This window comes from Jaculus jaculus, chromosome 7 (genome assembly GCF_020740685.1).
Source record: "Jaculus jaculus isolate mJacJac1 chromosome 7, mJacJac1.mat.Y.cur, whole genome shotgun sequence".
NCBI lineage: Eukaryota > Metazoa > Chordata > Mammalia > Rodentia > Dipodidae > Jaculus > Jaculus jaculus.
This window is the reverse complement of record NC_059108.1, coordinates 37,959,326-37,977,142: the sequence shown is the minus strand read 5'-3', so window position 1 is coordinate 37,977,142 and position 17,817 is coordinate 37,959,326. Positions and strand designations below refer to the sequence as shown.

The 17,817-nt window shown below is 45.9% G+C and overlaps 1 protein-coding gene across 1 annotated transcript in view; it reads left to right on the top strand.

The window, feature by feature from the left end:
* Positions 1-17,817, top strand: part of Armc2 (armadillo repeat containing 2) — a 144,783-nt gene that overhangs the window by 126,514 nt on the left and 452 nt on the right. The window contains exons 13-16 of the mRNA XM_045154897.1: positions 22-144; positions 426-539; positions 3,335-3,467; positions 4,128-4,288. Of these exons, the coding sequence (XP_045010832.1) occupies positions 22-144; positions 426-539; positions 3,335-3,467; positions 4,128-4,288 (531 nt within the window). The remainder of the gene's footprint in view (positions 1-21; positions 145-425; positions 540-3,334; positions 3,468-4,127; positions 4,289-17,817) is intronic.

Sequence of the window (17,817 nt, the reverse complement as noted above, 5' to 3'; positions counted from 1 at the left end):
CCCCTCATGGCTTGATTTCAGAATCGAAGTCACTGAGTGAGTGTGAGGAGCTGGTGATCAATACCACAGCAGTCATCAACAATCTGTCCTTCTACCAAGTGAAGAGCTCCCTCATCCAACACAAGAAGCTGTATGTTGCTGAATGTAAGGCTCAGAGTCAGGTTTGGTTTCATGGGGACTTACAGGTCTCGATTTTATTACCGAAACATAGAACTGTAGGCATGACTCTCCATTGACCCCGGGAGCCTCGCCCGTATATGAGACATTAGAACATGGGGGATATTGGTGTCTTAGTTCTTGTGGAAATCCCTGACAGTTTGTATTTTAGCACCACTTAACAAATGTAAGCAGTCAGCATGAGATTGGATTCCACGAGCCTTTAAATTGAATGTTACTGATTTTATTTCTCTGCTTGCCAAATCCAGTGCTCCTAAGGCTTCTTGTGAGTGACAACATGGATGGAATCCTAGAGGCTGTGCGTGTCTTTGGGAATCTCTCTCAGGACCACGACATCTGCAATTTCCTCGTGCAGAACAATGGTGAGTTCACGGCAGAGGCTCACAGGCATTTCTTGCCAACGATCAGGCTGTATCAACTATTTTTTTTGTTTATGTTTTATTATCTATTTGAGAGCGACAGAGAGAGAAAGAGGCAGAGAGAGAGAAAGAGAATGGGCACACCAGGGCTTCCAGTCACTGCAAATGAACTCCAGATGTATGTGCCACCTTGTGCATCTATCTGGCTTACATGGATCCTGGGGAACCGAGCCTCGAACTGGGGTCCTTAGGCTTCAGGCAACTACTTAACCACTAAGCCATCTCTCCAGCCCTGCATCAGCTATTTTCCTCTTGCTGGGATGCAACACCTGACCAGAAGCACCTTCGGGGAAGGAAGGAATATATTTTAGCTTACAGTTCCAGAGGGTGGAATCCATTGTGGTATGGAAGGAACGCCAGGAATGGAAAGCTGGTGTCACACACTGCAGCATAGTAAACAGAGAACAGCAGGTAGAGGTGGGCTATGAAACCCCAAGCCCCTGCCCCCACCTCCCAGTGATCAGGTATTCAAACACATGAGCCAGAGCATCCAGACACTGCAGACGAACTCCAGACACATGCGCCACCATGTGTATCTGGCTTATGTGGGTACTGGGGAATTGAACCTTAGGCTTTGCAGGCAAGTGCCTTAACCATTAAGCCATCTCTCCAGACCTTGTTTCTTTTATATATGTATATATTTATATTTATATATATATTATATATATAATATTATATAATTATATATATATATATTAGGGCTGGAAAGATGGCTTTGTAGTTAAGACATTTTCCTGAAAAGCCAAAGGATCTGGGTTTGACTGTCTAGGACCCACATAAGCCAGATGCACAAGGGGGTGTATGCATCTGGAGTTTGGTTGCAGTGGCTGGAGGTCCTGGCATGCCCATTCTATCTCTCTCTCTCCCCCTCCCTCCCTCTCTCTCTCTCTCTCTCTCTCTCTCAAACAAATAAATAAAAAATATTAGTTGGGCTGGAGAGAAAGAGAATGGATATGCCAGGGCCTCTGTGCACCACCTTGTGCATCTGGTTTTACATGGGTACTGGGGAATCAAACCTGGGTCCTTAGGCTTTACAGACAAGCACCTTAACCACTGAGCCATCTCTTCAGCCCTCAAGAGATATTTTCCTTCATATTTCAGAATGTCTGTTATCCCTCGCTCATAATTGTATGTGTGTGGTGGTGGTGGGGAAACACCAAGGTCTCTTGTTCAATAAATGGATTCCAGATGTTTGCACCACTTTTGCATCAAGCTTTATGTGGGTGCTGGGGAATTGAACCTCAGCCAACCGGCTTTGCAAGTAAGTTCTTTAACCATTGATCTTGACTCCTTATTTAAAACAGATCTTTGGAGGGGAATAGATGTCTAAAGACATAAAGTTGGGTTTGCAATGTTTTATTCATTTACTTTAATTGACAAACAAGAATTGTATGTTTATGGTATACAACATATTGTTTGGAACACAATGTTCTGTTTATTAAACTGGGAGACTGGCAAGTACCCAAGTGTTTATACCAACCGTACTTTGTATGTGTCACATATTTTATGTATGAAGGATCATTTTAAAAGTTTAACTCTCCAGGGGCGAAGATGCAACACAGTGGTAGAGTGCTTGCCTACCATGCCCAAAGCTCTGGGTCCCATCCTGGGTGCTGTGTAATACCAGGTGCGGTGGCTCATGCCTTAAATCCTTCTACTCTGGAGGTGGAGGCAGGAGGATCCGAAGTTTCATATTATTCTTGGCTACATAGCAAATGTGAGGTCAGCCTGGGGCTCAAAACAAACACAAGACCCTGTCTCAAAATAATACAGGGCTGGAGCAATGGCTTAGTGGTTAAAGGCACTTGCCTGCAAAGCCAGAGGACCTAGGTTTGATTCCCCAGGACCCACGTAAACCAGATGCACAAGATGGCACATGCGTTTGGAGTTCATTCGCAGCGGCTGGAGGCCCTGGTGTACCCATTCTTTCTCTCTCTCTCAAACAAATAAAGAAGTAAGAACAAAACAAGACAAACTATTCATGTATATGATAGTAAATCTAGAAAGATAATGTCACAATACCAAGAAACTGTCACCTCTTACCTCACTCCCCTGAGAGGACAGCTTACATTTTGGCCAGTGTTCTTGGTAGTCCTCAGCACACACGTGCATGTGGTGTGACTTCTGCCAGGCTCACTGTCAACCCAGTCAGCAGAGCTGGGACCAAAGCAGGGACAACCTCCCAGGTCTGCCGTAAATGGGAATGGCTGGAATCCACACCGTTCCCAGTTCTGTCTCTGGGAGTAACTGGTTTTCCCCATCCTGAGATATCCCGGCGCCTGAAGCCCTGCCTTGTCCCAGGTGGGTATCCAGCAGCCTCTGCTCTCACGCCAGCCGTGGGACGCTGCAGAAAAGACCATGTTAGCAGCTGACTTCCCTGCCCCAGGCTGAGCATTGAAAGACTTGGTACTAAAGATTCCCAAGGGCCCTTGAGAACCACCAGGAGAGATGAATGTTCACTCTCCCCCAGCAGGGTCTCCACTGCTGCCCTGGAGAGGGAGCTGCTGGGTGGGGGATGGTAGTAATGGGGCCAGGGGGCATGAGGAGCCCAGAGCAGGCTCAGGAGTGGGGGGGTTACAGAACCCCTGCTGGAAGATGGATAGAGACTTTGGAAGAATGGGACCCACACATAAATAGAGGTTTTGCAAGCTACACTCTCCCCTCCCCCTGCCATTTGTAAAACAAGCCAGAGCTGGGACGTGGGCTCTCACAGGTCTGCATCTCCTCTACTCTTCCAGTTCACAAGTTCATGATCGCACTCCTGGATGCCAAACATCAGGACATTTGTTTTTCTGCCTGTGGGGTTCTCCTCAACCTCACTGTGGATAAAGACAAGCGCGCCATCCTGAAGGAAGGCGGAGGTATTACAAAGTAAGTTTCAAGGCGTGGAGTCTGACTCTTGGGAGTCGGAGGGGGGGGTCAGTTTCCTGGGAGTTTGGGCACCTTCATTCATTTCAGTGGAGCAGAGGAAGCTCCAAATTGGCGCAAATAGAGGTAATTTAGGTTCTTATTGGACTCTAATTTCAGAAGTGGGTAATTACAACACGGTAGGCAATTACATTTGTAGGTATGAACTTATTTAAGGGATCACTGAATTAGATATAATGCATATTGAATGCCACACTGTGGGCCGTAATGGTAAATGTGATGCTTGAAGATGGATTCAGACAGGCCTAACGTCTCTGTGGTGATTTGATTCAGGTGTCTCCCATAAACTTAGGCATTCTGAATACTGATAGAGATTTGGAAATTTAACGACTTCTGGAGGCAGTGTATTGTTGGGGGCGGGCTTATGGGTGCTATAGCCAGCTTCCCCTTGCTAGTGTTTGGCACACTCTCCTGTTGCTACTGTCCACCTTATGTTACCCTCTGCTCATGCCATTGTTTTCCCCTGCCATCGTGGAGCTTCCCCACAAGCCTATAAACCAAAATAAACCTTGTTTCCCCCCACAAGCTGCTCTCGGTTGGGTGATTTCTGCCAGCAGTGTGAACCTGACTGCAACAGTTGCCATCTAACTTTTCTCCCCTCAGGCTTGTGCATTGTTTAAGAGAGTTCGGTCCTTCTGACTGGCAGCTGGCCTGCTTGGTTTGCAAGACCTTGTGGAACGTCAGTGAAAACGTCACAAATGCTTCATCATGCTTTGGAGACGAAGACACCAACACGCTTTTAGTCCTGTTGTCCTCGTTTTTGGGTACGACTCCTGTCTCTGGATCTGTGACTTTTATCAAAGAGACGTAAGAAAATGTGTTTTGTGAACCTTTGGGATAAAGATTGTATACATCTGGTTGGCAGTTTTCTGCAAGCAACAGGAGAATTCTAAATGTTACTATTACACAGAACTATCTGTAAGAGGCTGTTACTTACAATGGGGACAGGATTCTTAGTCGCTTGGAACTGATAATTCTTCTGTGACTCCCCTGCCCCCCCCCATTTTCTCTGGCTGTGTAAATACAAGGTCTCAGCACACATACATTTCTCTTGCTTACAAGCATGTAGATACTGCTGCAACTGAGAAAACAGCAAAAGCTATTCTGAATTAAATCATGTATTTAATTGAGTCTGTAGATTTTAATTAGGAGCTGTGTGGAGTATTTTGTGGGGAGAGGGCCTGTGAAACAATTTGACATTACACTGGGGATTTTTGTCCCCAAAAGGCAGAAAGTAAAGGAATACAAACCGAAGAGGATTGTTTCCTGCTTAGGTTTTTTTGAGGCAATGCTGGAACTAAAGGCACACACCACCACGCCTGGCCTTAATGTTTTTTTTTTAAATTTAATTTATTAGTTTTCTTTTCAGCAAATACAGGCAGTTTGGTACCATTGTTTAGGTTCATCCATGATCTACCCCCTCCCAATGGATCCTCCTTGTTGATGTAAATGGGTCATGCATTGTGGAATTAGCCCACAGTTATTGGTACCATAAATGTCTCTGCATATCATGACCCAACATGTAACTCTGACATTCTTTCCACTCCCTCTTCTGCAAAATTTCCGTGAGCCATGTTGGGTTCATTTTTGGTCTGCTTCAGTGCTGAGGTGTTGGGGGCCTCTGAGGCTCTGGCTCTCTGATTTGGTAGGAGTTGATTGTTCTCTGTGTTGCTCTCCTTCCCCTTTGTGCTGGTATCCAGTTCATCAGGAAAACAGCACCTTTGCTTGTTTCGCCAATTTTCTTTAGTTTCATTGGGGCCCCTTTTGAGGTATGTTGGGGCAGCTCTCTCCTTAGGATCTGCATCTATCTGAAAAAGAGAAGCAGATTCTCCAATGGAGAGTAAGTTAGCACCCGTAAAATTGAGATAGCACTTACTTTTTTGATAGAGAGGATAGAGAGTTTAATAGGTGTAGGCCCTCTTGTACCCCATGATTAATGGTAGCTTGATATTGGAGAGTGGGCTTCTGTTTGGATATGGTTCTGACTTGTTTCCCAGCTCCAGCTATGGGTCTCGTACCGCTGAGGGGATCAGTTAGCCAAATCAAGAGCAGTTGGTTCCCCACCATGGCTGTGTGCCACTATTGCACTTGTGTGGGCATCACACCAGGTTATTTGTTGCTAATTAGGTTAGACCATGAGTTGCTTGGACAGATATTGGTCATTTCCCCCAGTCACCCATGTAGCACCTTCTGGCACTAGACACGCTGACTGTCTGGGGACTGACTCTCTCCTGGCTGGCCTTAATTTTTTAACGTGTGTGCATGTGTGCATAAGGTGCGGTGCCCCTATGCTGACCTGCAGTGGAGGGGTGCTTGCCTATGGTGCCCTGTTTCATTGCTCTTGTGCTGGGTCTTGTTTTAAGCTGGAGTCTCTCTTTTTTTAAATTTTATTTATTTATTAGAGAGATTGAGAGAATAAGTGGGCAAGCCAGGGCCTCTAGCCACTGCAAACAAACTCCAGATGCATGTGCCACCATGTACATCTGGCTTTTATGGGTTCTGGGGAATTGAACCTGGGTCCTTAGTCTTCACAAGCAAGTTCCTTAACCACTAAGCCATCTCTCCAGCTGAGCTAGGGTCTCTTTATTGACTCCAGAGCTTAGAGGGCTCTGGGATTCTCTGGTCTCCATTGCCCACTGGGTTACAGGTGCACTGGGATCTGGAAATTCAAACTCAGGCAGTCCCAGGCCACCTCAGGCCCTCGATGCTTACATAGACAGTGCACTTGACTGCTAACCATCTCTCTAGCACTCCTAGTTTAATTGTTTTTCTATATTTAGGATTTGTTTTTAAAACCTGGGTTAGGTCTAGAAACAATTATTGGGGTCAGTTAATGAGTCAGTGAATTACTCATTCTTTCTTTCTTTATTTTCTGTTTTTTAATATAGGGTCTTCTTTTAGCCCAGGCTAACCTGGAATTCACTATGTAGTTTCAGGGTGACCTCAAACTCACAATGATCCTCCTACCACGGCCTCCCAAGTGCTGGGATTAAAGGCATGTGCCACCACGCCTGGCCTCTTATTTATTTATTTTTGCTGTTGTTGTGGAGTTACTCATTCTTCTTCCCACATGGAGATGTACCATTGCCTAGCCAATGTATTGGATCAGCACAGTGCAAAAAAGCTCAGCTTAACTCAGAAGCCATGGATTCAAATCGTCCAGGCTTGTGTTGGCAGTGTAATTTGGTCTTTCACGATCTGTCTCTCCATCTATAAAATACATGATAGTCCCTGTCCCACCCCAGGGAGCTATCTGTGTGGCTCAGACAAGCACCCAACCAGCATGATGAGATGACCTGGAAGCCTGCCACGTCAGAATGTTCTGAACTTAGGTCCTTGCTTTATCCCTAACAAGATTTTATACTTCGGGCTTGACCTCTTTGAATTTTACGTATGATCTCCTCTAAGTTAGGATTAACAAATGTCTGTCTTCCAGGGTGCTCAGAGTAATAAACCAGCACCTATGTCTAAAGAACCTAGCACTGTAGCCAGCACTGAGCAAGTCCTCAACAAAGGGCTTATGCATTTGTAAACTCTGTTGCTACAGTATGTTACTGAATACGAATAGATGCTCAGAAACTGCTTAAAAGAATCTGAGCAAGGTGTGGTGGCACGCACCTTTAATGCCAGCTCTCGGAAGGCAGAGGCAGGTGGATTGCTGTGAGTTCAAGGCCAGCCTGGGACTGAGTGAATTCCAGGTCAGCCTGGGCTACAGCAAGACCCTATCTCAAAACAAACAAAAAACAAGAACCTGATCTCCTAGGCTGTTGTGATATTTTTTTTTTTCCTCCAAATAACTGTCATTTTGTGAGTGTCTAAAGATACAGAGTGAGAAAACGAAATGAGCATGATTTTCGAGATTGAAGCTCTGTGACTGCTAAGCTTTCTCAGGTGGCAGGAAGCAGAAGTGCCCACACCAGGCTGCCTTCGTTCAGTTCTCCTGAGCAGAGCTTTGAAACCAAGCAGATTAAAGCTGCTGCCCTGGCCCATGCCTAGCAATTCTGATTCAGGGGCTCTGGAGTCAGGGCTGAGCCCTTGCGCTCTGGGTCTCGGAGTTTGAAGGGAAGGAGGTGCAGGGAGGATGAAACCAGAAACAAGATGTTGTCAAAACCTCCAGCGCGCTGCTCCGGCGTCAGGTTGGGCCGCATCTGTCAGGACACTCAGCTCGCCCTGTCTCTGCTCCCTATAGGTTCCTGGTTGGTCCTAGCTTCTGCTATCTCAGACTTCACTTGCTGCAACCAGTGTTTGTCTGCTGCTGTTGGCACACGTTCCTGTCTCTTAAATTCAGGAAAAACGATGCGGTTCATTGAGCCAGTCACTTTCCTGTGACCTTTTGTGTGTTTCCCTCACAGGTCATCTGCTGCTTCCTTTGTTACATAAAGCTTGGGCAGTCAGTCTGAACAACCAGGGTGGTAGGGGCCCACGTAAGGACCAACCAGAAGAGGTGTGACTCCCCAAAGGGCCAGGGTCCCCAGGAAGCACTTGGAGATAGCCGGCCTGTTGCCCACCACTCAGCTCCCAAGTTCCCCTTAGGGCCACATTGAGCTACTCCAGCCTCTGGGACTTTTTGCATGTAGGACCTTCTTACAGCTATTTTTTTAAATTTTTTTTTAAATTTTTATTTATTTATTTGAGAGCGACAGACACAGAGAGAAAGACAGATAGAGGGAGAGAGAGAATGGGCACGCCAGGGCTTCCAGCCTCTGCAAATGAACTCCAGACGCGTGCGCCCCCTTGTGCATCTGGCTAACGTGGGACCTGGGGAACCGAGCCTCGAACAGGGTCCTTAGGCTTCACAGGCAAGCGCTTAACAGCTAAGCCATCTCTCCAGCCCTTTTTTTAAATTTTTTAAATATTTATTTATTTGAGAGAGTGAGAGAGAGAAAATGGGCACACCAGGCCCTCTAGCCGCTGCAAATGAATTCCAGATGCATTCGCTACTTTGCACATCTGGCTTTACATGGGTGCTGGGGAGTGGAGCTCTGGCCCTTAGGCTTTGTAGGCAAGTGCCTTAACCACTGAACCATCCCTCCAGCCCTGACAGCTGTTTATTTTCGTGTGTGTGGATGTACGTGTGTGTGTACATGCACTTGTGTGCATGAATGTAGAGGTCAGAGGACAATTTTGTGTGTCATCCTCAGAAATGCCGTCTACTTTTATTATTTATTTAAATATTTATTTTGAGACAAGGTCTCTTATCGGCCTGGAGTTTACCAATTAGGCCCATGTGGTTGGACAGCAAGCCCCAAGGAGTCTCTGCCTCCCCAGTGCTGGGGTTATACTGTTCCTGGCTCTTTTACATGTGGTTTCTGGCAGTGGAAGTCAGGTTCCCGTGCTTGTACTTAACCAACTGAGCTATCTCCCCAGCCCCCCTCCCCCAACCTCCCCAGTCCCCTCACAGCTCTAAAGCCCATAGTCACAGTCTAATCACAGGAAATCTATACTTCTCGTGTTGTAGTTATGAAGTGTGATATTTCCTATATTTAGTGCGACTTGAAATTATTACTAAGACGCTTGAGGGAAATACTACTGCATCCTCTAAAATCCATACTTGATAAAGGCCTGTGGACTGGCTAACAATGGTGGTACCTTTGCTTTAATATTGTTAGATGCTTTCTTTAGGGGTATTTTCTTGCATCTGATGAGTGTGTGTGTGTGTGTGGCATATGTACGTGTATGTGTGGATGCACTGGCTGGCATGTGGAGGCCAGAGGAGAACACTGGGTGTCCTTGTTCTGTTACTCATCTGTTTATTTTCTTGCCTTTTCTTTGTCTTTTTCTGAATGCAGAGCTGTGGGTTTCGTGAACCCGAGTGATTGCCTGGTCTCTGCTCCCCACAGGTCGGGGGTTACATGTATGGCCATGCCCAGCTGTTTACATGGGACTTGGGGAATCCAATTCAGGCAATCTTGGGCCCTCATGCTTGGAGTAGGTGCTCTTGCCCTATGAGCTATCTCCCCAACCCTGTTTGTTGTTTTAAGACAGAATTTCAGTCTCCTGAGTACTGTGCCACTGTGTCTGGGTATATTTTTAAAAAGAGGATGTTTGGGCTGGAGAGATGGCTCAGTGGTTAAAGGCACTTGTTTGCAATGCCTGCTGGCAAGGGTTCAATTCCCCAAAACCCCCACAGAGTCAGATGCACAAAGTTGAGCATGCATCTGGAGTTCCTTCTAGGTGGCAAAATGCACCCATACATACTCTCTCATTAATAAATAAATAAATTTAAAAAATGAGATGTTTAGGGCCAGGCATAGTGGCATATGCCTTTAATCCCAGCACTTGGGAGGCAGGAGTAGTATTGCTATGAATCCAAGGCCAGCCAAAGAATATGTAGTGAATTCCAGGTCAATCTGGGTTAGAGTGAGATCCTACCTCCAAAAAAAACCCCAAAAACCAGGCATGGTGGTACATGCCTTTAGTCCCAGCACTCAGGAGGCAGGGGTAGGAGGATTGCTCTGATTTCAAGGCTAGCCTGAGACTGCATAGTGAATTCCAGATCAGCCTGGGCTACAGGGAGAATCTACCTTGAAAAATGTAAAAAAAAAGAAAAAGGTAACATCTGAGATCATTAGTAAAATGCTGTCACTGAGAGGGGACAGTAAGTATAGAAGTGTTGCCTAAAGTTATGATACTATAGCAAAATTCAGGCAGAAGATAAACATCTAGCCTGCGTTTTTCTTCTTATTTTATTTTTTAATTTTTCATGAGATAGGGTCTCACTCTAGCCCAGGCTGACCTGAAATTTGCTATGTAGTGTCAGAGTGGTCTTGAACTCACAGTGATCCTACTACCTCTGCCTCCCAAGTGCTAGGATTAAAGGCGTGCGCCACCACGCCCAGCTCTTCTTAGTTTAAGTATTTTATTTACTTGTTTATGAGGTGAGAGAGAGAGACAGACACAGACCCCATGATACTGAGAGGGCATGCCAGAGCCTCTTGCACTGCAGATACCTGCACCACTTTGTGCATCTGGCTTTACATGGGTACTGGGGATTTGATCCTAAGCCAAACTTAGGCTGGTAGGCTTTGCAAGCAAGCACCTTTAACCGCTAAGTCACCTACCCGACTCGAGCCTGTGTTTTTCTGCTGTTGTGTTATGTACCTGGCACGCCCTTCCTCCAGCCCACTCCAAGGCAGTACCAGCATGGAGAATGAAATAAGTGCAGTTTGCAGAAGTCACCAGGGCAAAGCCTGGCAACCCTGAGCTCCTCTTTGTGAATTTTGAGGGCTGGGCCTCCTGGGGGGCTGTGGCCTATGCAGCTTCCTGGCTTTCCTCTCTGGGGAGGTGTCCAGAGCCACAGCTGAGTCTGTACAGTAACTAATGAAATGGGCATGTGGGTGACAAGGCACTTGAGTTTCAACTCTTTTATAAAGACACTTAAAAGACAGGCTATGTTGAAAACAAGACTGGCTGTAAGATCACAGAGGTCCGTGGTGAAATCGAGGGCTGTTTTTGAAAAGGACATCAAAGTAATTGAGATAGCAATAAAAGTTACCTAACTTTTCCTTGCTGGCTAGCTAGAAAAAATAAATCCAGACAGTGATGATCCTCTCACATGGTTGAGATGTTGCCCGTCTTTCTGGAAAGGGGCTTAAAAAGAATTTTGTCTAGGGCTGGAGAGATGGCTTAGCGGTTAAGCACTTGCCTGTGAAGCCTAAGGACCCCAGTTTGAGGCTCGATTCCCCAGGACCCACGTTAGCCAGATGCACAAGGGGGCACACGCATCTGGAGTTCATTTGCAGTGGCTGGAAGCCCTGGCGCGCCCATTCCCTTTCTATCTGTCTCTTTCTTTCCCTCTCTCTCTGTCACTCTCAAATAAAGAAATAAAAATGACAAAAAATATTTAAAAAAAAAAAGAATTTTGTCTAAAACTTCCTGCTATACTGCAGTCACTTCCTACATGTGAATTCTTGTATGTTTAATCTGGTGGTTTGAAGTGGGGGACCCTGGCACTCTGGTCCACCACGAAACCCTCTCAGGAAGCTGGCAATTGGAGATGTATGTGAGCAGTGTGTTGTTGATGTAAACAATGTGACACTGTCGCATGCTTATGTGTGGGTCCTGGCTCTCAGGTTCTGTGACAAGGATAGCGTAGGGCTCAGCGTTTCTGTTGGAGCATGTCCCGACCTCACCAGAGCCAGTGAGACTGTACCTTACAAGAGAACGCTCAGAGTAGTGAGATTGTTCCAAGGGCAACTGTCTGCACACTGGGCTAGGAAATGGTGTGATGACCGAGGGAAGCGCTTACGGATGCTCAGCGCGTGAGCTGTAACAATTATTGTGTTAACTGCAGATTCATTGTTTCAGGTCTTGTGATCCTTTCTAATGCCTTGCCTTCAACTTGAGCATTTAGACATGTACAGCACACAAAGAAAGCTTTAAAATAGTTGTTTCTCCCCCTATAGATTATTAAATCAATTTAGTTGACTTTAACCAACAAGCTTTGAAAAATGAAATGGCAGGCTGGAGAAATGGTTCAGCGGTTAAGGCACTTGCCTGCAAGGCCGAACAACCCAGGTTCAATTCCCCAGTACCCACATTAAGCTGGATGCACAAGGTAGCACATCTAGAGTTCATTTGCAATGGCTGGAGGCCCCTGCGTGCCCATTCATTCATTCTCTCTCTCTGCTTGCAAATAAACAAATAAAAGTATTTTAAAAAGTGAAGTGGTAAAATGATTACCGAATATATTACGTGTAGTAAGAGTAAGTATTCTAATGTGAACATTTGTCATTTGTATATAAATTTCTCTTTTATTTATTTATTTATTTTGAGACTGGGTCTCTTGTATCCCAGGCTGGCCTCGAACTCCCTGTATAGCCAAGGATGACCTTGAGCTTCTGATCTTCCCACTTGTCCCTCCCTAGTGTGAGTGCTGCGATCACAGGAGTCTGACACCACGTGTAGCTTGGGCATTATCTAAATATACAGAGTCATAATATAAAATGTTTCTTACTAACGGTCCCAGAAAGTGTGAAAATCGTAAACCTAATTTTTTTTTTTTTTTTTTTGAGGTAGGGTCTCACTGTAGGCCAGGCTGACCTGGAATTCACTAAGGAGTCTCAGGGTGGCCTCGAACTCACGGCGATCTTCCTACCTCTGCCTCCCGAGTGCTGGGATTAAAGGCGTGCGCCACCACGCCCAGTGTAAACCTAATTTTTAATTAGCTCATCCTCTGCTCTTGCAGGACAAAGTCACTGATTATCTGGTGTCACATGTCACATTCTCTGAAGTTGCTGCATTTACTTTGGAACATCCAACTTTGTCTCTCTTGCCTGTAACTATGTGACTCTCCCTGTCTAACTCAACTTAGAATTAACATGGACTGAGCACGGATGAACTCATTTCTAAGATAGGCTGAGTCTCAAGGGAGGGAATGTAACCTTAACATTAGATTTAAAAAAAAAATAAAGACAAAGGCTGGGGTTGTAGCTTAGTTAGTTGTTTGCCTGAGATGCATAAAGCCTGGGTTTGGTCCTCAGTACCGAATAAACCAGGAATAGTAGGGCAAATTTGTAATCCCAGCATCCAGGGGCGAGCGACAGGAGGAACAGAAGTTCAAGGTTGTCCCAGCTTAAGATACCTGAGACCCAGTCTTGCAAATGAATAAGTTAATTATGAGAATAAATAAAAGCAATCAAACAAACAAACAGAAGCCCGGAGATTATAATGAAAACTACCAGATCTAACCAAAGCCTGGGCCAAGGAAAGGATTGCAGAGTGTTTGGGATCACACATTTAGCTCTAAGTACCACCTTAGTGAAAGAATAGAAAGCAACTTTTTAAAAATTATTTATTTATTTATTTTAGAGCGACAGACACAGAGAGAAAGACAGATAGAGGGAGAGAGAGAGAATGGGCGCGCCAGGGCTTCCAGGCTGTGCAAACGAACTCCAGACGCGTGCGCCCCCTTGTGCATCTGGCTAACGTGGGACCTGGGGAACCGAGCCTCGAACCAGGGTCCTTAGGCTTCACAGGCAAGCGCTTAACCGCTAAGCCATCTCTCCAGCCCAAAAGCAACTTTCTTAACAAAAGCCTAGTGCTGAAAAAAAATTTAAAAAGCGTGAATAGGAAGATAGTCTAGAAATCTGAAGTCACACAGAACAGCAGGCTCTTCTTGTCTGGAAGAAGCCAACCGGGAAGGACTTTGAGGGCATCAAACACTGGCTGCATTTGCCTCTCCTCGAGGCCGGTTATCTCTCGGGAGGGGAGAGCCAGGCTTCTTGCAAGGTCTCCATGGAGTGCCTGCTGAAGTGCTTGTGTCTGCCAGGAATTTATCTCACAGCTGCAGAACTGTGCCCTTGGTCCCGGGGAGAAGCAGGGGAAGGTACAGACAGATTCCACACTCTTATCTTGGGCTGGGTGGTACCACGAATCCTTATAGGGCCAAAGCACACACCGAGCTTGCACAAACAGTCACCGAAGAAAAGCTGATGTAAACAGAGCAGCACGTTCTAATGGGGCTCGACTTGGCCTTAGAAAAAAATGCTTGTAAGTTATGTGACTGGCCACGCTGGTGGTCACCTGGGGACTTTGTGGTTGCTATTCAGGCAGTGGGCCTCAGACCACAAGACCCAGGAAGCAGCGATATTCTGACTGGCAAGCCAGTGAGCCTCCTGAGGTCTGTTACCTAAGGTGTGAGGTGAGGTCCTGTTTAAACAGGCAAGCTGATACATTAACATGGGTTAGATATACTTATGGTATTCAAAGAATTCAGGGTGCCCTGGCTTTATGAAGTAAATAAAGTTTAAATTTCATATTTTACGCTTACAAGTCATTTCTTGCATTTTTCATGGCCTCTTTTAGGACTTTGATTAGTCCTTGGGATTCTCAAAGTCCCCTATTGTTCAGCTATTGAAGAAAGCATGGGGCTGGAGAGTGGTGTGGTGCTTTTTTGTTGTTGTCGTTGTTGGTTTTTTGGTTTTTTGGGTTTTCGAGGTAGGGTCTCGCTCTAGCCCAGGCTGACCTGGAATTCACTATGTAGTCTCAGGCTGTCCTTGAACTCATGGCGCCCCTCCTACCTCTGCCTCCCGAGTGCTGGGATTAAAGGTATGTGCCACCACACCCAGTTTGAAAGTGCCACTGTAAATGAACTCCAGATGTGTGCACCTCCTTGTGCATCTGGCCTACGTGGGTCCTGGGGAATCGAACCGGGATCCTTTAGCTTTGCAGGCAAACGCCTTAACTGCTAAGCCATCTCTTCAGCTGAGAGTGCCTTTTTATACTTGGCAAATGCCCTACCACTGAACTGCAGCCCTAGCTCTGGTGTTGTACAAAACAGTGTATCCCGGCTGTTTGAAGGCAGTGGAGTTCTAGTTTTCATTAGTTCATTTTCTTAAAGCACTGAGGATTGAACCCAAGGCTGCACATCTGATAGGTGAGCACTCTACCATTGAGCCACATCCCATATTACAGGGCTTGTGTTCAATTCAACTGGCCCATTTTCCCAAAAGATTTCCTGAATCCTTTTTTTTTTTTAAAAAAAAAAAAACTTATTTATTTATTTGCAAGCAGAGAGAGAGACAGAATGGGCATGCCTCCAGGCACTGCAAACAAGCAGATGGATGTACTACTCTGTGCATCTGGCTTTACATGGATACTGGGGAATTGAACCTGGGTCATTAGGCTTTGCAGGCAAGTGCTTTAAACCCTGGGCTATCTCTCCATCCCTGTCCTGAATCCTTTTATCTCTTTCAAACATTGAAGTAATTAATTTTTCTAATGTACATATAAGAAAGCAACTTATTTATCTTCATTCATCTTGAGAAATTGTTATTGAATTTGGGATGCAAATTTATGTGGAAATTAAGAAATTTTTGAAAGAGCTCACTTCAGTGTAAGAATTTAAAAATTTTTTTTTTGTTAATTTCTTATTTATTTATTTGAGAGTGACAGACAGAAAAATAGGCAGATAGAGAGGAAGAATGGGCATGTCAGGGCCTCCAGCCACTGCAAACAAACTCCAGAAGCATGCACCCCCCCTTATGCATCTGGTAACGTGGGTCCTGGGGAATCAAGCCTCTAACCGGGATCCTTAGGCTTCATAGGCAAACATTTAAACTGATAAGCCATCTCTCCAACCCCAATGTAAGAATTTTTTTGAAAGTTATTACCCTTTCAAATGAAGATGCTAAAATATACTTGTTTTGTGGGGCACGGTAGGAATGAGGTAGTACTTACCTTTAATCCCAGCGCTCAGCACTCTAGAGGTGGTGACAGGAAGGTCGAGAGTTTAAGGCTAGCCTAGGCCACATAGCAAGACCCTGTATGACAAAAACAAAAATAGGGGGCCAGGTGTGGTGGCGCACGCCTTTTAATCCCAGCACTTGGGAGGCAGAGGTAGGAGGATCGCCGTAAGTTCAAGGCCACCCTAAGACTATATCATGAATTCCAGGTCAGCCTGGGCTACAGTGAGACTCTACCTCAGGGGAAAAAAAAACGTAGAGGATGGGGAGGTGGCTCAACAGGTAAGAACAGTTGCTGTTGCAAGCATGAGGACCTGAGTTCGAGTCCCAGAAACCATGAATAAGCTGAGCATGGCTGCACATATCTGTAAGCCCATCATGGAGGGGGCAGAGACAAGAGGATGGCTGGGGCTCTTGGTCAGCAGATCTAACTGAAGAAGCCCCAGGTTGACTGACTGAGAAGAGGATCTGTCTCAGGGAAATCAGGCAGAAGAGCAATAGAAGACCAGATGTTCTCCTCTGGCCTCTTCATGCATGTGCTCAGTGCACGCACATCTATACACATGTATAGATGCCACATATGCCTCACACATGCTATACTCCCCAAAATAAAATTAGTAATGGGGCTGGAGAGATTGCTTAGTGGTTAAGGTGCTTGCCTGCAAAGCCAGAGGACTTCGGTTCAATTCCCCAGGACCCACATACGCCAGATGCACAAGGAGGCACATGCATCTGGGGTTCAATTGCAGTGGCTGGAAGCCCTGATGTGCCCATTCTCTCTCACACACTCTTTCCCTCTCTCAAATAAATAAATAGAAATAAAATATTTAAAAAAAATTAGTAAGTACACACACTGTTATTTTTTTGTTCATTTTTATTTATTTGAGAGTGACAGAGAAAGAAAGAGGCAGAGAGAGAGAGAGAATGGGCGCACCAGGCCCTCCAGCCACTGCAAACGAACTCCAGACGCGTGCGCCCCCTTGTGCATCTGGCTAACGTGGGTCCTGGGGAACCGAGCCTCGAACCGGGGTCCTTAAGCTTCACAGGCAAGCGCTTAACCGCTAAGCCATCTCTCCAGCCCCACACACTGTTCTTAAATATTTGTAAAGAATAAAAGTGAGTGAATCCTATTTTTCTTTTTAAAAAAGCACACTTTTCCACAGGGTATAGGAGTATGAGCCTGTGGGCTCTCCTCCTCAGAAACCTGAGGCAGGAGAATTACATGAGCCCAGAAACCCCAAACCAGTCTAGCTGACACAGGAGACCCTGTTTCACAAACAAAAAGGAAAAGAAAAGCCTTTTAAGCCCCAATCATACCTTCATGTCATGTCTTATTGGTATTAAAAATATCCAGGATGAGAACGTAGCCCCTCAAAACAATTAGACTAAGGACTGGGAAGAAGGCGGTGTTAAAAGTGCTTATGTGCCAGCCTGACAACTGGAGTTCTGGTGCCCAGAACCCACAGAAAGCTGGACTCAAGTAGTACATGCTGCAACCCCAACATGCCTGGCATTGGGAGGCGGAGTTAGAAGAATCCTGCAGCTCTGGCCCTCTAGCCTGGCATCGCAGCAAGCAACCAGAGGGACCTTGTCTCAAGGTGGAAAGCGAGGACCCACACACTGAGGTTGTCCTCTAACCTCGACACCCTGGCACGTGTGCATCCATACACACAGGTATATACCATTCAAACACACACACAAAGTTGGGGAGACGGCTCATTGGGTAAAGTGCCTATAGCACATGTATGAGAACCTGAGTTTGGATCCCCAATCCCGGTGTAAAATCCTGGGAATGGTGGTGTATGGCTGTAATTTCATCGCTGGTTAGAGAGACACTGAATCCCTGGAGCTCACTGGCTAGCTAGTTTAGCTGAATCAGTGAGTTCTAGGTTCCACAAGAGACTCTATCTTCTTAAAGAAAAAGGTGAAGAGTGATGGCATAAGACACCCAGGGCTGGAGAGATAGCTTAGCAGTTAAGGCACTTCCCTGTGAAGCCTAAGGACCCAGGTTCGATTCCCCAGGACCCACATAAGCCAGATGCCCATGGTGGCACATATGTCTGGAGTTCATTTGCAGTAGCTGGAGGCCCTGGCATGCTTCCAATACA